The sequence below is a fragment of the Lygodium microphyllum genome, chromosome 8, assembly GCF_053477565.2.
Source record: "Lygodium microphyllum isolate KBCC chromosome 8, Lygodium_microphyllum_v1.1.10, whole genome shotgun sequence".
Classification (NCBI taxonomy): Eukaryota; Viridiplantae; Streptophyta; class Polypodiopsida; order Schizaeales; family Lygodiaceae; genus Lygodium; species Lygodium microphyllum.
In genome coordinates, this window is record NC_141142.1 from 116,368,680 (window position 1) to 116,390,284 (window position 21,605).

The window sequence follows — 21,605 nt, forward strand, 5'->3', positions numbered from 1 at the left end:
TTTTCAGTTTGTAAGTTTCTTAGTAACTTAAATAGTCCCTTAAATAGAATACATATGCATTTTTTATGTATTGTTTCACATGAATATAACATGCTTGGTGTAGACAAAAAAAAAAAAAAAGGGCTACTAGTTGTAGACCTATGGTTAGAGCCACATGTCTACAACTAGCAATTCCTTGGTTTTTTTTCATTCTTTCTTACATGCTTATTGGACACTATTTATATGAATATAACTCACATGCTATTAAGAATTGCACACAATAATATAGCTTGACACAAGGAAATATTGAAGGATAATATAAAGAAGAAATGAGAAAGAAAAATAGTATTGTTGTTTTCATTACAATCTATACATGAGTTTAAATAAAGCTTTGAAAGCTAAAATTTGGCTTGAATATAATATATATGAGCTCAAAGCTACTAAAACTTTGCTTATATTGTAAAGTACAAGTTCTACAACCTAAGATAGTGTATACCATTCACTATCCTTACCAAAACCATACGATTGAGTAGTTCTTGCTTCCAATTCTCCCTCTTCAATGCCTTTTGCCTAAACAAATGAGACATATTACATACTAGCAATAAGAAAAATATAATTGAACATTAGAAGCAAAAATGTAAAATATTTCAACATTACAATTAAGGACCCAAATTATGGTAGAACTAAGAGTATTCTTATATGCCTTCACGTGCTGTACATACTATGGACTTACAATTTGAGAGCTTTATATACTCCATGCTACAGTCCTCAAAATTGTAGGATCGAGTCCGAATGAACTTGCGCTTGGTTGTAGCCTGAAAATCCATCAAGGAAATTGCAAGATCCCTTTACTCTTCCATAAAGATTTGGACTTTGCACACTCATATAACAAAACCTTCATATCAACAATGAATAAATTTGAATTATCTAAAGCATACAATATTTAAAACACAAGAAACGATGTTATTTTGGATATTTTGAGAAGATGCTTCTTTTGCTTCTTATACAAAATAAAACTCGAATGCTACTCATGTTTCATTATTATGGTATTTATGGATCTCTACTTAAAGAGACTTCATTATTATGTGCTAATTTATGTTCAATCATGGAGTAATGCTCAGTCAACTCTTAGCCAAGTAGGTCATTCAATCAAGTTCTTTCAATTGGTGTTAGTCTAGGCTCTTTCAATTAGGCACAATGTTAGCCTAATCTCACTCGGAAACTGCTACGCAGGGTCATTAGTAGGCTTAGTAGACTAGAAATCATAGGCTTTATTGGTAGGCTAGGGATCATATGCTAGCAATCATAGGCCAGATTAGAGGCTTAGTTTTGAGTTGACCTGCTTTAATATTTGTTGTCATGGATTATTGGATTGTAGTTGAGTGTCACTTTAACCCCACTTATCAAACTTATCTTATCTCCTATTTGGTTAGAAACTCTCTCCTTTGCATCTTTGGCTATGGCTACTTCCATTTCCCTTATCTTCCTCTTAAGGCAATCAATTAGCAAGGCTTACATTGAGTAGTGTAAAAGGGTCAAGAGGAGCTTCTTGATAGTAGGAGAGAAGGGTGGTATGAGGTGGTGGTATTGAGACAAGAAGCTGTCAATTAACCAAAGATAATCAACAAATGGAAGGCTAGGGAGCTTGATTCTTTGAGAGATATGTCAAATTCAATACAAAAACTTATTCATATTTTGATCTCATTTTAACTTACCTTCTTATGAGGCTTACTAGCTTTCTTGAGCCTATTCCCTATAGTATTTGAATTGGCATTAAAAAGAGCATTAAATAGCTTGTTCTTCTCACATACATTGAATAGAGTGTTTCAATAGGCATCAAGAAACCCTATATAAAGTTTGCATAGGGTTTCCTCCACATCTACCCATGATCAGTAGAGCAAATCATCTAAGTCATTTGTGCAAAAATTAAATCTCTCGTTAAATAATACATGAACTAAGCTTTCACAAATCGTTCAAAAATGCATTTCTGTAATGGTTTAACTAGAAAATTGAGATCATTCAACAATAAATAGCAAACAAGCTCTACATAAGCAATATAGTTTTTTATACATGGTTAGGGGTGGATTTTATTTTGTTGTTGCCCATGCAAATGTAAATGGATTAGGTACCAAGAAATTAAACACACAAAAGTGTCAAATTCCTCCTTGGAAAGTTTCTTATAAAAGGTAGGAGAGAGATTATCAATAAATAGCCACTTTTGAACCAATTTTTCCTTACTTATATATGCGAGGAGATTATAAGGAATATATTCTTCATTGGATCCCTTGAATGCCACAACATATTCTCAAAGATAGCAATAGGTCTATTCACTAGGAGTATTAAGGTTGGACCCATGCCATATGAATTTGATGCATTTGAAAGTAAGATGATCCTTTTTATCATACATTTGAATGATATGATTTTGGGAATTACAAATAAATTCCAAAATAAGAAATTTAATGGAAATGAAATAGAATGCTCGATTTTATAGAAGAATAACAAATTTGCTTACAGATCAAACTCCAAAGGGGTATCCCCATTGATGGAGAAGATAGAAGATACATTTTTTTATAGAAAAGCTGTAGGGTCTTGGACATTGGCCATAAGCAAATCATCATAGTACCAAAACGTATGGGTGAAGTGTTTTAATTAAAAGAGGCTAAGGTCTTGCCAAAGGTATACTAGAAATAAAAAAGATAGAGATTACACCACAATGGAGAGCACAAAGGTCCATAAGAATGCCCAAACATTGCCTTTTATTTATTCTAGCCAATGAAAGAACCATGTCTATAAGCCAAGAGTTGAATGTGATAAATTCTCAAGGGTAAAGTTGACTCATCTATCATTCGAATACTTGGAGCAATTTGTCTAATTTGTAGAGGGGTGTGGCGAGAGGAAGGATAAGGACTCACATTTCTTAAAAGAGAAATCCCATGAGATAACTTGGGATATGATATTTACAAGACCATAGTCACCATGATGTGGAATTGTCTCATAACATGTAGTGATGTCAGCTGTACATATACTAAAAATAGGATCTAAAATTTTAATAAAAACTTATTGAGCTAAGTTATCAATCCAAAAAATTTGTAACTTAATGCCAAAAATAAGTTGAGAATGGCAACAACTTCCATGATGAAAAGTTTGCAAGCCTCCGAAATTGTTGTGATCATCATTGTATACTTTGTGAAGATGCAGTGAGAGGCATTGGTGAGCCAATGAAAATCATTCTGGGGGGCCTTAAAATATCCATTAGGAAAGGAAGGAAACAAGAGTTTAAAGAGGAAACATGTGATGGAAGTAAAGCCTTGAGGATAAAAGGAGCAAGGGTCTCGATTACTTCATATGAATTTTTCAAATTTCTTACAACTTACATAGAATAAGACAATAGCATTCCTTGAAGGGTGATCACAAGTAGTTTTTGACATTCTCTTAAGAGGGAAAAGGACACTTAACAACGTACTTGGTCCCTCCCTCCCTGAAAAAAGCAAGCTCATGGTGATATCATAATTCACAATCTATACTATTACTTAAGGAAAGGTGGGGGACGGGTGCCATGTGGCAGGCCCCCACCTCCCCCACAAAAAACAAAGAGAACGCAAGGACGGGTACCACGCGTCCAACACCCCCCCTCCCCCCCCCCCCCCCCCCCAAAGCGCCGGGGCGAGCCTAGGCGCGGAGCGCCTAGTGTGAGAATTATATTGAGGATTTGTCTAAAACCTGTTGCAAATATGAACATGTGAGTGGCAACGAGTGTCTTGTATTGCAAAGCGCGCTTTGATACATTTACCAACTCATGGCAGGGTCGATTCTGTGTCTGCAATCGCTGCAGCAAGACATCCGAGATGGAGGAGCGAAGAAGAAGGGAGAGGGAAAATGCGACGCCCCCCTTTTTACATCATCTCTACACCTCACAAGCACAAGGGAAGGTCTCTCGTCAACTGGTTTTGTGGTAATCCCAGCAAAAATCACAGGCAGTACCACCATCATGAGCATCAGCATAAGAAGGACGCCTTCTGCGAGACCATTTGCCGTTTATGCGACCAAGGTCAGGTCCAGCAGGCCTTGGATGCCCTGTCTCAGACAGATCATCCCCCTAATTATGTCTATCACGCCCTTCTCAAGGCTTGCAGTAAGGCTAAGGCCTTCTCCTATATCAAACATGTTCAGTCTCATCTTTCCAAGCACCATGTTCCGCTTTCGGGATTGCTTGGAGACCTCCTCACTGTTGCATTTGCAAATTGTGGTGCCCTTAAAGATGCTTGCGCTGTTTTCTTTTCCTTGCCATCCGGAACAGTATACTCCTGGACCGCTATGATCTGTAGTCATGCCAACTGCGGTCATGGTCTGGAAGCCTTGGATTTGTATGATCGTATGCAACGTGCAGGTGTGGAGCCAAATGGACACACATTTGTAGGTGTACTTAAAGCTTGTGCTAGTATATTGGATCTCAGGGAAAGTCGTATACTACATAATGATGCACATAGAAGGGGTTATGATGCAGAAGTCTTTGTTGGCAGTTCTCTTGTGAGTACATATGGCAAATGTGGCAGCATTCCAGATGCAGAGAAAGTATTTATTGAACTCTCCCAACGCAATGTTGTGACATGGAATGCTATGCTCTCAGCATATGTTGATCAGAACCAATATACGAAAGTCTTAGTTTTGTTTAGACAAATGGAAGAAGAAGGGGTGAGCTCTAACCAGCAGACATATATGATCACCCTCCAAGCATGTGGAATTCTGGCTCAAAACAAAGAAGCTGTGGCATCCAATGAGCAACATATCAAACGGATTTTCTTTGAGATTGGGCAGGCATTACATAGCTGCGCCAGGAAATTGGGTTTCACTTCACATTGCTTTGTTTGGAGCACACTTTTGAAGATGTACACAAAGTGTGGACGCATTATGGAAGCAGAAAACATGTTCGATGAGGTCTCTGGGCTCGATACTGACTCATGGAATGCTGTTCTTTCAGTCTATACAGAGCAAGGACAATGGATGAAGGCTTTACAGCTGTACCAACATATGCAAGAGGAAGGGGTGAATGTCAACGAGCAGACAATCATGATCACAGCTCAAGCATGTGGTGAACTTGCACAAGAAGTAGCTTGTCCTGGACAACCAAATAGTGTTGTTTTGCAGATCGGTGAGGCACTGCATGCCGATGCTCGCATCAAGGGCTTTGCATTGGATGTGTTCGTTGGTAGCACTCTCATAAGGATGTATACAAAACTTGAAAAAATCAGTCAATCAGAGAACTTATTCAATGAGTTACCAGAGCGAGATATGGTAGCATGGAACACAATGCTCTCAGCTTATGTGGAACAGGGTCAAGGAGAAAAGGCCTTACAATTGTACAGGCAGATGCGAGAAGAAGGGATCTGCCTAGATGAGTTGTCACTCATGCTCGCAGTTCAAGCTTGTGGCATGCTCGCAGTCAGAAGAGAGCTTGTCAACAATCCAGCACAATCAACCAATGACGTGTATTTGATGATCGGACAGGGATTACATGCTGATGCTCGACGGCGGAGCAGGGGCCTTGTGTTTGATGGTTTTCTTGGCAGCGCTCTTTTGAGTATGTATGCAAAGTGTGGAAGTATTGTGGAAGCTGAATTGATATTTGATGGATTGTCTCAACGTGACATCGTAGTATGGAATGCACTGCTGTCAGCATATATTGAGCAATGCCATGGGGAAAAGGCACTACTCCTCTACAGGCAAATGGTAGAAGAAGGGCTAAGTTCTGATCAGCATACAGTTGCATTCACTGTACAAGCTTGTTGTTGCCTTTCCATAGAGGAGGAACTACCACCCAAACTGAAGCCTCTAGAAATAGGGCAAGCACTACATGCAGACGCTTGCAGAAACAGATTAGGAACCAATGTCTCTGTTGGCATTTCATTGATGATGATGTATGGGAAGTATGGATGCACTGTGGAAGCAGAGCATGTGTTTTGTGACTTGCCAAAGCAGCAAGTGGTGGTCTGGGGTGCGATGCTCTCAGCATATGTTGAGCAGCACCAGGGGGAGAGAGCTTTAAAACTGTACAGGCAGATGCAAGAGGAAGGTGTCAGTCCAGATCAGCAGACAATTGTGATGGCCCTTCAAGCATGTGCCATCCTTGTCGGAACAAACAATGAGCTGCTGAAGAAGAGCAGTGCTTTGGAGATTGGACAGGCACTACATGCAGATATCTGTGAGAAAAGTTTTACCTCAGATGTTTTTATTTGTAGTTCTCTCGTGAGTTTTTATGGCAAGTTTGGAAGCATTCAGGAAGCAGAAAGGGTATTCAATAGATCATTGGAACATAACATAGTTTCTTGGACTGCAATGCTCTCGGCATACATCGAGCAGGGTGAAGCAGAACAGGCTTTAATCTTTTACAAACACATACGACGAGATAATTTGGTCTTATGCGATATCACTATTCTGTGTGTTTTGCAAGCTTGCATCAAAACAGGAAGCATAGAACTCTGCAGACAGGTTCATAGTGATGTTCTCTTGGGAGCATCTAAGCCAACTTATTTTGTGGCCAATACCCTTATCCGCACATATGGGAGTTGTTTTAGCATGACAGATGGCCAGGCAGTGTTTGATGGGTTGTTCCAGCCTGATGATGTATCATGGAATGCATGTATTGCTGGTCATGCACAAGAAGGAAACCTTGAGGCTAGTGTGCAGATGTTTGAGGGGATGCAAGATGCAGGTCTTAAGCCAGATGGAGTCACATTTCTCTCTCTTCTCTATGCTTGCAGCCATGCTGGTGTTATCAACCAGGCTGTTGAGTATTTTGAATGTATGAACCAAGGATTTGGTGTGATGCCAACCTGGAAGCATTTTGTTGCTATGCTGAGTGTCCTAGGACGTGCAGGAGATTTTGTAAAGATGGAAAACGTGTTACTGGGTATACCCTTCATGGAAGATATAGATATTTGGATATGCTTACTTGGTGCTTGTTCTACACACGCCAACATTGAGCTGGGAAAACAGGCATTCATTTATGCTATGGGTCTGCAGTCTGTGGAGGCTGCTACATATGTTTTGATGTCTAATATGTATGCAGAGGCTGGTCTACAATGTGTGAATGAGGTAGCCAGTCTGAGAAGGAATGAATTTTTTATGTATGAACCTGTTCAGAGATAGACCTAAGTCATGTTACTTAAGAGTATAACTTTTAACTAGCACTTTGGTTAGAGTTGAACTCAGGAACCCACTTTATTTGCCTCCTTAATTCAAAGTACAATCACAATGGTCAGCAAAGAACGGCGAGAATGAAATGAAAGGAAGATTTACCTCCTTGATTCAAAACATTTAGCAAAGGATGACCACTAATTTGAAAGGAAGATTTACAGGGGAAGGCCTTGTATACCTGTAGGAAACTGGCTGTTAAGAGTCAATGTCTAGCTCCATATCTTGGGCACTTCTGTATCCATGTATTATGAGGTCTAACATTCAGTTTGTATTCTCACAAATGAGCAAGTTTATGCATAGCCTAGGCACTAAGCATTGGTAGGCGATGAAGTGGATCTTTTGTTACTTAAGTAGTACTTGGTACCTTGGGTTATTTTATCCCAAGGGGGGATCATTACAGCTTGATTTACATGCTTTTTTTAGAACCCCACTATGGCCACTTCTAGTTGTGAAGCTGAGTAAGGGCAGTTCTCACAGCTACGATTGAGTGCATTTGGCTCAAATGCCTCTTGGCTGATTTGGGTGTTGAACTATCATGTGCCACCAACATCTTTATTAATAGTCAAAGTGCATTGGTAATTGCATGGAATCTAGTGTTTGATGCATGTATTAACCACATCAAGGTCCACTATTGTTATGTCAGGGGTAGACTCTATGTAGGAGAGATTAGCTTGGTTTAGGAACCAACATAGAACAACCTTGCAGATCTCTTTACACATGAGAAGCTTGAAGCTTTTTGCAAAGCTTTGGGCTTACTCCCCTTTGTGGATCGATCTAGTTTACCAAGTATAGCACTTCCCTATACATGAGTGCCAGCTCTTGTTTACCAGATCACTCCTAAAGGAGATTTGTTACTATATTTTGGTAGTTTTGGTAGTGATGTGTGTGAATGTACTTAGGACTACCTAGACACTTTTTTCTCTCTTTAGGAGGTTTTTTGCCTTTGGCCTTGTATACATGCCTATTCAATTTGAGGGCATACTTAGTCTTATGAACCTTATTTATTGACACTTCTCAATATATTTAAAAGTTGTGCTCTCTCAAGCTTCTTCATCTCCAAGCCATATATTTGCATTCAATCTATATCCAACAAATTTTACTCGTACATGATTCTTAGTATGATAAATTAGTTTTATTATCCAATGACATTAGAATGTGATAGAGCTTGATCAATATATACATATAGATGTAGGAGCATGCACATATTGATATCAATAATGGTAGTATCCATTCCTTCACATATAAAAACTTGAAATTGTGGTTCTTAGAGAGATCTAACAATTTTATAAGTATAAGCTACTTGTCCCCAAGTCTAGCTTTAAGAGAGTGGTGTAAGAAAGCAATCAACCATGGAATGAAATCTAACTGAAAATGAAAAATTAACTAAGCTACAACAAAGAATTAACAAATCTATTGCACCAAGACATCGTCATCATGTATTAATGGTTAGGGATTCAAGAATACATGACGGCCATGGCTGAGTGCTTCAAAGCTAAGAAGAAGCTAACTCTAAGAAAATGGTAAAGCCAAGATTATTGAATGATCAAAAGATGTCTTGTCTTTGGCCTCTAGTCCATTTTATTCTAACCCTCTTCCAAACTTAAGGGCTGTTCACACATGTACACATAGGCTAAGGCTAAATTTACAAAGGCTGGAATTAATCCAAGGTGCAAATATTAATGTTGTATTTTCTTTCATGACAAACCATCCCGTCCTGAAGATGGTTTTGTCCTCAAAACCAAGAAGTAATGGCCTAAATCCAAGTCAAGGATGATAGTAATCATGCCCATTCATCTTCCAAATGATAAGAAAGCACTGTCCATGAAAAGAAGACCTTTTGCATGCCAAACTGTGAGAAAACTGGCTGCTGTCCAAACAGGGCTGATTATCTAAAACTGCCATAACTTTTGATATATTGGTCCAAATAAGGCGTATGAGGTGTAGAAACGAAGTATACACTCCCAAGCATCACCCCATAACATCAGAATCAAATTTTGATGAAGTCAGGATAGTTTTATTGTCTGCAGAAATTTCATACAGTAAGCTGTCTCTGCACAGTCACTGCATACTGCATCATATATCATCCTGTAATAACCAAGGAAAGTTACTGACATAAGTGGATGGTTGCCAAGAAGACTCTTCAATGGGCAAATTCTTTCACTTAATGAGATACTCAATGAGAGTACGATTTTTGAGAACTTTCTCTCTCTTTCCAATAATACTTTCAGGTTCATATATGATCAGTCCTGCCTCATCCAATGGTGGTAACTCTTCCAATACTTGTACATCGGGCCCAACATACTTCTTCAGCTGTGAAATATGGAATACATCATGTATTCTAGTGGAAGATGGTAGCTAAAGTTTATAAGCAAGCTCTCCAATTTTGTCCAAAATCAAGTATGGCCCATAAAACCTATGAGCAAGCTTGTTATTCCCACCCTTTAATGAAGCATAATGCGTCTTGGGCACTTTGAGAAATACCCAATCTCCAACCTTGAAGTCTAAATGTCTTCTTTTCTCATCAGCATAGACCTTCATTACGTCTTGTGCTTTCCTTATGCTGTCCTTGCATTGCCTCATGACCAACTCCATTCTTTCCAACTCTTCCTTTGCTTGTGGGTTGATGTCTTCATGGAATAAAACTGATGGAAGTTGGACTTTATACCCATAAAGAGCTTCAAACGGAGACATCCCAACGCTCATGTGATGCGTGTTATTATAGCAAAATTCAGCAAGGTGGATCCAACGATCCCATGAAGCTTGTGTGTCATGACAATAATGCCTAAGGTACACTTCCACCCAATGATTGACTCTCTCCGTTTGTCCATCAGTCTGAGGGTGATAGGCCGTGCTAGGAGTGAGAAAAGTACCCATAGAGGAGAATAGACTTTTCCAAAAGTTGCCCATAAACTTCGAATCACGGTATGACACTATTCTCATAGGCATACCATGTAGTTTGAACACACCTTCCATAAATTGCTCGGCGACTTGCCTTGCTGAATATTGGACTTTAGTTGGGATAAAGTGGGCTGATTTGGTCAATCTATCAACTACCACATAGATATTGTTCCATCCATGACTGGTAGTAGGCAATCCCATTATGAAATCCATGGAAATATCTGTCCATTTGCCCGTAGGTATGGGTAAAGGCTGAAGTAAGCCAGCTGGTAATAGAGTGGAATCCTTATTTTGCTGACACTCCAAGCACTGAGATACATACTCTTTAACATCTTTCCATAGACCTTTCCAATAGAAGCTTTGATGAACTCTATCAAACGTCTTGAAAAGGCCCAAGTGGCCAGCCATTGGCGATGAATGCATCTCTTGAAGCACCTTCAGCTTGAATTTATTGCTGGGAATCAAGTACACTTTACCCTTAAACCATAAGAGGCCATTATGCACTTTAAAATTAGAAAATTCAGCATCACACCCTTGCTGTAATTTCTGTAAAATATGGGCAGCATGCTCATCAAGCATATATTCCTCTTGAATGTCTTCAATCCAATCCTTATAGATGGTAGACATAGTAGATAGACTGCATGCCCACATTCTTGATAGTGCATCAGCCACCACATTATCCTTGCCAGCCATGTATGATATTTCAAAATCATATGATTGCAAAGTGGCCAACCATCTCTTTTGCTTGGGAGAAAGATTGGGCTGCGAGAGAAAATATCTCAAGACCCTATGATCGCTTTTGACTTTGAAGTGTATCCCATAGAGGTAGTGGTGCCATTTCTTGATTGCATGTAAAATAGCAAGCATCTCCTGCTCATAAACATGCATCTCTCTCTCTTTGTCATCAAATTTTCTGCTCTCAAATGCAATGACACCATGCTCTTGTACCAAAACTGCTCCCAAACCTCTACCACTGGCATCTACATAAATGGTAAAAGTCTTGGAGAAGTCAGGGCAAACTAGTATGGGTGCGGAAACAAGCAATTGCTTCAGCTCATTAAAGCTCTTGTCAGCGATCTCGTTCCAAAAGAATGCCTCCTTTTTCAGCCGATCGGTAAGAGGAGCTGCAACATGAGCATAGTTCTTCATAAACCGTCGGTAAAAGGATGACAAACCAAGGAAACCTCTTAATGAAGTGGCATTGGTTGGTAAAGGCCATTCTTTGACGCACTGAACCTTCTTAGGATCCACTTTGATTCCATCTTCTCCCACTATATGACCCAAGTACTCAACTTCCTTTGTCATAAAAGAGCATTTAGTGGCCTTGGCAAACAGTTTGTGTATCCTCAATATGTCAAAGACCTCTTTTACATGCTGCAAATGGTCTTCTTTATTCTTGCTATAGATCAAAATGTCATCAAAGAATACCAAAACTGTTTTAAAGAGCAATGGCTGAAGTATCTTATTCATGAGAGACTGGAATGTGACTGGAGCATTTGATAACCCAAAAGGCATAACCATAAACTGATAAAGACCCCTCTCCGTCTTGAAGGCTGTTTTGAATTCATCCCCCTTCCTTCATGCGTATTTGATGATATCCCGATCTCAAGTCAATTTTGGAGAACACCTTGGCATCCTTCAATTCATCTAAGAGATCATCTATTCTAGATATTGGATACCTATTCTTAATAGTGGCCTTGTTGAGATCGCGGTAATCAATGCACATTCGAAAGGAGCCATCTTTCTTCTTCACAAGAAGGACTGGAGAAGCAAAAGGTGATTGGCTTGCCTTAATGAGACCCATTTCCAAAAGCTCTTTGACTTGGCGTTCTACCTCTTCTCTTTCCACTTTGGAGAGGGGATATGGTGGTTTGTTGATGGGCTTTGTATTGGGCAGCAAGTCAATGGGATGATCCACTTCTCTTTTGGGAGGAAGAGAGGTAGGTGGCTGAAAAATATCATCATATTCTTTCAGCAATTTACAAAGACATGGGTCCATATTGTTGGTAGGAGAAGAGGGCTGATCCTCTTCAATATTGGAAAGAAGAATGGTGAACATACATGCCTTTGCATTTATCTCTTTCTTAACCTTCTTGGGGCTGATCATCTCCATTCTTTTCCTTTCAGCTCCATGTAGTGTTACTTGTTGTCCACACCATTTAAACTCCATTTCCATATTGTTGAGATCCATGTTAAATCTGCCCAAAGATTTCAGCCAGTTGCAGCCAAGTATTATATCAATGGGACCCATTTCTAATGCAATTAGGCTCACCAATGTAGTGCACAATGGGGAAAGGGTGATAGGTACATTTGGACAGCATTGATTGCTCTTCTCAAAATTTCCATTTGCCACTTGGATTTTGAGTGATGTAGGCATTTCATGCGTATTCAATTTCAGCCCATTGAGTGACTTAGCATTAATGAAGCTATGTGTACTTCCCGTATCTATGAGTATATGAGCGGTCCTTCCCTTGATTTGACCTTTAAGGCGTAGGGTATTATCCCCTCTTGAACCACTCCATGCATCACTTGATATGGCACATAGTGATGGATGTAAATCAGTCCATGAATCATCCAAATAATGACCACCCGGGTCGAAAGGAAACCCATCCATCGGATCATAGAACTCATCATGGACATTCTCTTCATTTTCATGCGCCTCTTCTTGAGTTATTGTGACATCAAGCTGAGCCAAGCTTCCTTCAATAGATTCAACATCGGAATCATCCTTGATGATCATGCTAATCTTCATTTTTTGGCCTTGCATTTGGACTTATGATCGGGTGACCATTTCTCTCCACATTTGTAGCATAGTCCTTTAGCATACATATCTTTGAGCTTGTCATTCGATACATGTTTGCCTTGAGTTGGGGCTGAAGTTTTGGCACTTATATCAGTTCTCTTTCCATCAAATCTATTTTCAGCATTAGGTCTGAAATTATTGCTTTGTTTTGACCCAAAAACAGTAGGAAAAGTGGGTATCTTACTGTAGGTATTGCTGAAAGTATTTGATGGCTTCCCAATATGCTGAAAATCAGTTTTAGCATACCCATAATGGCCTGATGTTCTTGGGAACTGCGTAGGTTGAAAAGAATGCCCTGTCTTTGACTGAAAACCCTTGTATTTCTGCCCATAACGTTCAGCCAATTGAATGGCAGCTTGTAGGGATGTAGGATTCATGGCTCCAACTTCAGAAGAAAGAATAGGTTCCAAACCAAATATGTATTTATTCAACTTGGCACTATCGGAGACCCCATGAACATACATCGAGAGGTTCAAAAACTGATTTGAGTACTCTCTAACCGAGAGACCATGTTGCTCAAGTGCATACCACTTTTTCTCTAACCGCTCTTTTTCAATAGGGGAAACAAAGACTTCAATCATAGCATTTTTCAATGCATCCCAAGACAAGAAGTCATGTCCCATCCTCGCCATATATCTCCACCAAGTGTGAGCATAGCCTTCTAGATGAAGGGCTGCAAATTTTACTTTGGCATTCTCGAGCCTTGGGTAAAGGGAAAAATACATCTCTAACTTGTCAAACCACTCCTCCAACTCCGTGGGTAAAGGGTTCTCTCCCTTGAAGTTTGAGATAATTATTTTCTCCTTGTACTCTCTCTCGTATTGAGGAGGTTGTCCATTATGGTGCTGTTGCCCACTATGGTGTTGTGGCCCAAAAGAATTGCCAAAAGGTCCTTGCCTAGGATATTCATTATTTCCATGCCCTTGTGCATAAGGAGTTTGCTGTCCATAATGCATACCATGACTTTGTGGCTGGAAACAATGTCCTTGAGGCTGAAAGTATGTGTTGCTCACATTGGGAGGTTGTCCATGCATAGGTGAGTTGAAAGGTGGTTGCTGCCCATTATTTTGCTGATTCCAACCATGATTTAACATGGGACTTGGCTATTGGGCTGCACTTGAGTAGAGAAATTTTGTTGTGGCTGTCCAAAAGCATTTGGGGCTGAATTCACATGTCCATCTGGCTGCCCATAAGAGTTTGGGGCTGAATTAACATGCCCTTGCTCATAGCCACCAACATTTGCTTGAGGGTAAAATTGCTTGTAGAAAGAGTTGCACCCATGGATGTCTTCATCATGCTTTGAGTTTGTTTGCACTCTTTCTTGAAGATCCTGCCCATGTGGCTGAAAGTGACCCTTTTGTTGATGGAATTGTGGCTGAAGTGAAGTGGGATGAACAAAATCCTTAGCTTTAGATGACTCTCCAACTTCAAATTGACCTACCACCTTAGGAGTAGGTGGTTTAGGTGGTTCTTCAGCCCTATGAGGATGTGGGACATTAAGACCAGCTGTAGGCAACATTTTCTCACCAAGAAGTGCTACAAGCTTGTCAATACCCAACCTCATACCCTCGAAACCTGATTTCATATCCTTTATGTCATTTGACAATTGTTGAAAACTGTTTGAATTCATTGAGATATGAGACATCTCTATGGGTTGATTGGTAGGGGAGTGGGTGGAACTTGCATCGACCTCTTCGTTCTCATAATGCATTCGGTAAATGGCATCTTAAGAAGTGTCATGTTCACCCCTTTCCTGTTGATGTTCACCCCTTTCCTGTTGATATTCCTTCAATTCTTCATTGATAGTATCCAAAACAGGGTCTCTCTTCTTATTCCTAGCCATGGGTTGATTTCTGTCCTGAATTTCCTGCAATAGAAAAACTTGATTATCTTCACTTCTAGAGCTCCAAATTACGAGGTCTTTGGCTCTGTTCAAAGCTTGAAGAGCACTCTATCCAACGATCTATCAAGTGCAGAAAATGGATGAGTATAGAAATTTATGTAAGGGATTTTCTGTTGCTGTCTGAAAATTCCTACAGGCAGTGAATACCCTGTTCTAGTCAATTAATGGCTTGTACCATCAATACCAAGCATGTACCAACTTCATAACCCTGTAGGAGAGTCTCATACGTCTGCCCATATTGAAAATGACCTCTGTAACCAGTAAAATGGCTGTCTAACTCAATGTAGACTGCAATCTTTAATGAGGGTATGTATACGTACTATGTTCCAAACTTTAATGCTGAACCATAGTGTCTTTACCATTGAATGCATACATTTTACTGTAGCCATATGTCTTCATACATTTGCCATACATTCATGAGTACCATACATTTGCCAATATCTCAAGAACTCACTGCCCATAAACTCATGCTATAGGCTGATTTCAAGTGCCTTTGAGATTTGTACCTGCACCTAAATTTGAAAATGCATGGGATCCGAGACCGGAGGGGTTTGCAAAGTTCCCTCTCAAGCCGGGTTGTGCTCCCCTTCAGGGTCCTCGTCGGTAGGGGAGGGTCACCTCTCTTTTGTCCTACCGACTCGCCCGGCATCCACTTTTCCTCGTGGGCATGTACATGGCAAGTGAATTCTAGCTCTAAAAATCAGTATGATATGCATGGAATAGGAAGGAAATACAATTGCCTTTCATTTGCCCTTTCATGGTATGCAAGATTGGAATTGAAAAGGCTGAAATGTAAATGAGAAATGGAGAGGTATTTACCTCAGCAGTGACTCACTGCTTACAAAGCTTTTCTCACTTACCAATTGGGTAATGATTTTCTTATGATCAAGAGACAAAATAGGCAATCAATTTCATGTCAGGGTTAGACAATAAAGATTGAGTAATGAATCTCAAGAAATTACTGATTTCAGTGAATGAAAGTAGATGGGTAATGCTCATTCATTATGGAAGAGTTTGAGACATTTAGAGATGGCCATTTCAGTAAATTGAAAAGGTTTAGCAAAGACAATGACTGACATAACCTATAGGCTTCATGTAATGCATTAAGCTATGAATGAAAGCTTCATTAATCCTCTTATTTCTCTTCAGCAATTGGAAATGAGATCAGCAATTGGATGGAAAGAGAAATTAAGAGTGATTAGAGTACCTCATTTAATTGATTGGAGAAGAGCATTGTTGATGGAATGACCTTCAATCCATAATGCTTGACATAGGTGAGTTGAGCTTGATAATCCGTCTAAAATCAGTCCAAGAGATCTTCAATATTCAAGAATAATCCCTTCCTTGATAAGCTTCAGCTTCTTTAATCCCATGAAAGCTCCATGACTCCATGAATGCTCCAAATGAGGGTTGATGAAGACCGATTACCTTCTCTACTTGAAGTAGGTTGCAATAGGTAATAGAGAGGGCTTCAATGTGTCCAGAAGATCCCGAAATTTGAGAGGGAATGCCAAAATTTAATGGCATAAAAGCTTCATGCTGTCCATTGAATACCTAGACCTCCATTGGCTTCAATCTCCTTCAATGTTGGTCCAATGTTGATGGATTCTTGAGGGGAAATCCAATCATGTTTCAAGGACTTCAATCCCTGATTTAGCTATCGGTGCTATAATGTCCTTTTTTTTTGTATTTCCTCTCAAATTCTGTCACTATTGCTCAAGAATAGTTGTGAGTAGCTTTACATATCAATTCCACTCAGCATCTGTGATGTTTCTAACCCCACTGATCTTCATTCACATAAAGCTCAGCAAGACCTTCGTGAATAGGGAAATAAGAGAAGCTTGCAGAGGAGGTTAAAATGCAAATAGGAAGACATCATTGATTTCTTCTAATGGAGGACCCAATCTTGTTGGTGAGCAGGCTCAGTAGTCAAGGGAGCCATCCATGATTTCGTATTCAACAGTTCTTGAGTAGGTTTACTTTTCAGCTGCATTAGAGCAAAGATGCCAACAACTGCGTACATACATTCCTCATCCACGACATAGCTATCTGCTTCTTCCAATGTCCACTCTCCGTTCAAATATTGTTCGTGCAAAAGCATCAAACGCTTTCATTGATCCTTCACATGATTCCTCGTTGCAGACAAGGCAGACTACCAAATGAAGAGCATCGAACACTTTCATCGAATCATGTGATCGTTGCAGACAGTGCATACTACCAAATGAAGAGCATCGAATGCTTTCATCGATCCTTCACATGATTTCTTGTTGTAGACATGGCAGAATACCAAATGAAGATCTGCTATCCAGCATCCTCTCTGCACATTGGAGATGTTGTATAGCTTGAAAGGCTTGCAACAAGTTTTCAAGCGCTTGTTTTGAAAAACCGTAGCTAGCTCGAAAAGTTTATCTGTCAAGAGCACAAGTCTGGATCTGATCTCAAAGCATTGTCATGTAGAAAATTTTGCCAATGAAGTTTGAAGCCTCAAACATGGAGCATTTGAACAATAGATCTCATCTATGATCAAGGATATGGCAGGTTTCAGAACAGGCGCAATTCACACTGTTGTCCTGAACGTGATGAAGAGAGTAGTAGAAAGGCTAATAGAGCCAAATCACTATTCTACCTGAAGCTCATGAGGTCAAGAACTAAGTTATGGGGTCCATTGTGGTTGGAAGAGTCATGGCTAGAAGATATTAGCAAGAGATTGGCTATGGAGTATGAAGGGAGCTTGAAACGGAAGAGAGAAAGACTGTGTCTGAAAAGTAAACCCTTCCCTCTCAAAAGTAACCCCCACTAAACTCAACCTCAACCCAAGTTACCTGCATTTTGTCCATCTCTCTTCATTTTTGGGCCAAAATTGAACCACGATGTGTTAAAATTGGATGGAACCTGCCATTGCCCCCACTGGATATTGCCAAAATCCACCATCTTTAACAAGGTTTGAAGTAGTACAACATGTCTAGTTACTGTCAAGAAGAAACCAGACCATGTAACTGTGTCTTCAACTCTAGTTACATAGAAATGATGCTTGTAATCAGATCTTCCATGAAAATGACCTCCCCAGCAAGATCATAATCATGAAAATGATAGGATTAAAGCCTTCCTTGGATCAAAGCAAGGCTCTGATACCAATGTAAGAAAGTAATCAACCATGGAATGAAATCTAACTGAAAATGAAAAATTAACTAAGCTACAACAAAGAATTAACAAATCTATTGCACCAAGACATCCTCATCATGTATTAATGGTTGGGGATTCAAGAATACATGACGGCCATGGCTGAGTGCTTCAAAGCTAAGAAGAAGCTAACTCCAAGAAAATGGTAAAGCCAAGATTATTGAATGATCAAAAGATGTCTTGCCTTTGGCCTGTAGTCCCTTTTATTCTAACCCTCTTCCAAACTTAAGGGCTGTTCACACATGTACACATAGGCTAGGGCTAAATTTACAAAGGCTGGAATTAATCCAAGGTGCAAATATTAATGTTGTATTTTCCTTCATGACAAGTGGTGCATGAGGTTTTATAAGAATTGTACCATACTAGCGTTGGAAAGTTTTTAACACCGTGTAGTGGATGGCTCTTTCCCATATTGATTCAATGTAGGCTCCATTTAGGCCTTGGAAACAATAACAAAGGGATACGTGATTGTCATGATTGATGATACCCAACTTATAGCCATCCATGCACAAAAGGTCACTGTCATAAACAAGGGCACAATGTATAACTAAATTGTTTCCTTCACACTCTTTTTTTGGTGTTCATTGTATATATCCTTTGTATGGTGTTTAATAGATGATAAATAACATGTCACACACAAATATTGACATTGGCAAATAGTCTATATATAGATGATACACATATATATGATGTATGCTAACAATAAAATATATACACATTTCACGAATAAGGACGTGCAAATGATATTCATATATACACTGTCTTTTATGGACAAATTACTATATATATTAATAAATAGAGATTTACTAAATATAAATATAACATGCGTTAATAATTAATTGATACAAAAACCAAGGTTTCTTACATTGACATGAAAATAATTACAACAAAGAAATCACTAGTATTTTGTAACAAAATCACTTAGTCCTTGGCTTTTTGTCAAAGGGGATGATGAATTATTTAACTCAAATTATTTTAGCATTTGACCTATTCACAAGCATGACCTTCAAAATACTTGAGGTTTTTGGTAAAATCTTCATGATGGTCTCATGTCCTCCAAGTGACCAATTCTTATGAATACCACCAAATTTTTTATCATGTTTCTAATGTATTCCTTCGAAGCCAAGTCCTTACAATGAGTGAATAGCTCCTAAATCTCCTTACCTTGATGTAGATCTATCAACATATAACATCTCCTAGGAAAATTTGAAACATACAAATATACTTGCAAAAAAGACAATTTGTAGTTGAAATGTGACAAAACTTGAGAGGCAAATATGTAATGTGCACATTCAAATTTGGTTGAAAAAGTAGATTACAAGTACCTTGGTTGAATTTCTCCATCTAGGGTCAATTTGTTGGCTTGGCCAAGCTACTTGCATACCATTTTTAAAATCAAATTTGGTAGGAAAATGGACCCAAATACCATACTTTAGCAAGGCTAGTTACATGCTTTTTTTTTCAATAAAATCTACAATTACAAGGAATTGTCCCTTTTATCAACCACCTACATGCCACTTTTATCAACCGAATTTGAGATGTGCATTCCTTTGGCCCTTATGCACATCATCCCATATGGTTTCATTATAAATTCTCACATAAATATTTTGAACTTACCTTCTCTAGTTTACTATATAGGTTTTTCTTTGCAAGCATCAGATAACCACCCTTGTATGCATTGGTATTCAAAACTTTTGGTACTACCATAATTTGGCCTTCTAGTTCCAAACAAATACAATAACTTGAACTCAACCTCTAGTATCACATACCCAAGTGTAACATTGATAATGTCCTAATGAACAATAGTAATCAAGTTAGTCCCACCACATCTTATAACCTCAACCATGGATGGGGATATATCTTGAGATCTATGAGGCCATCTAAGGAATCTATGACCATATTGGAGTATAGCTCTTTTTTCTTCATATATCTAGATACAATAGGATGTTTTAGAGCAACAACAAGTAGTCAACTCCATCCACCATGATAGGTATCAAACAAGCAAGATTAGATTTGTCGACATTCGGTTTCTCAAACGAAGATGAATCAAAGCAAGTTAATATTTGCTAACATAGTAAAGGGTAATCCTCCACTAGATTGATAGGCTCCTTAATAAGTTCTTTTTCAATGTAAATAATGGCAAGGGATTTAGAATCTATATCCTCATCAATATCCTCGTCATCCTTGAGAAAGTCTAAAGCAACCGAGAAGCTTGAGATTGCAACATCACATTCTATCAACACACATGGTTCTATGTGTGAATCTTTATTTCTAGGAGTACCAAAAGCTTTGTACCATGGAGACACGTGTACTAGGGACTTATCAACCACTTCCTTATGCTTCCTCTCCTCCATGCTATATTTATTGAGGTGCCCAGCACCAATTTAGACCCATCAATATCGCATGTGTGAGGATCAAATGTGATTGCAAAACTCATGCATGACTTGGAGACTAGGCTCAAGCCCTATGAGCACATGCTCAAGGTGGAGGACCTTTGAGAACACCTCACTAGTAAGAAAGTAAGGATATATTGGTGGGATAGGATACTTGAGAGTTTTAAAAGGAAAGGTCTATTCAAATGTGAAGTTAAGGTATGTTCAAAACTTAATCAAGGCACATTTAGAACTATAAATTGTAGACAATACAAAATCTTTTTGTATATTAAGTAGAGTTGTATAACATCACATGATTCAAGAAGAAAGCCCAACAATATGTCATGAAAAGAATAGTTGCATGCCACTAATTGCAACTCAAATTATTACATGCATGAGATATCAAAACCATTTACAATACAATTTTCAAGGCAACTCCACCATTTCTAGAATATTTCAAAGGTAAATCAACCCATAATTGTAAACCTTTGCAATGATAGTGTATGCATAAGCCAAAAGAGCATAAAAGAGTCTCCCACTAACTTAAATGACAAAATGATTTTTCCATTTCTAATTACAATTATTATAAAAGAGAGATTTCTAGAATCTTGGATTAGATAGTTCTGGAATATGTCTCAGCCAAAAATATTTACAAGTTCTTCATAAAAAATACCAAGTACTCCCACTAGAGAAAAATTGGAGTATTAAAATAGCAAAGAAAGCTCAATGCATAGAGCTCATAACATTTGGGTATCCAAAATATATCATGTATACATCTAGAAACATAAACCTCCAATATGTCTTCAAGCTCACAAGTGGAAAACTCTAAAGTAAATGGCCACTGCTCAAATGCAACCAACTGAGTTCAAATCCAAGATTTAGAGCTCAACATAGGCATAAGCAACAATGTCAAGCATCAACATAACCATGTAGCATGCTTAGATCGCATGTGTGCATTCAATAAATAGACATTTATTGTGAATGCTTGTTGTCCAAACTTTGCTACAACAATAAACCCTTGAAATGTCGAGCTATTCGAGCTCTAATGAATCTAATAAGGTTTCCCTAGCATCAAACCAACATTTGAGTGTTACAAACTTGCCCCATAAGCATTACATAAGCATAGGCATTCAAACACATGCTATCCATAGTGTATTACAGTAAACTTGTCATGAAACATAGTCAATGGCTAAAGATATTCAGCCTCAATGTGTGACCAAATGCAATCCCTCAATGCCACAATGAGTATACCCAAGCAAATAACCAACTATTAGAG

General features: G+C 38.8%; 1 protein-coding gene and 1 long non-coding RNA gene across 2 annotated transcripts; one reads left to right on the forward strand and one right to left on the reverse strand.

Moving 5' to 3' along the window:
• Nucleotides 1–394: 394 nt before the first annotated feature.
• LOC148032770 (uncharacterized) lies at nucleotides 395–17,878 on the reverse strand. Its single transcript, XR_015691659.1, has 3 exons — nucleotides 16,027–17,878; nucleotides 713–794; nucleotides 395–549 (listed from the first exon to the last, which is right to left on the reverse strand). It is a non-coding gene; the product is annotated as an uncharacterized LOC148032770 (long non-coding RNA).
• Nucleotides 3,670–8,128, forward strand: LOC148032771 (pentatricopeptide repeat-containing protein At3g13880-like). Its single transcript, XM_087683438.1, has one exon. It carries the CDS (start codon nucleotides 3,856–3,858, stop codon nucleotides 7,123–7,125), a length of 3,270 nt encoding a protein of 1,089 aa, XP_087539564.1. The 5' UTR covers nucleotides 3,670–3,855; the 3' UTR covers nucleotides 7,126–8,128.
• Nucleotides 17,879–21,605: the final 3,727 nt, after the last annotated feature.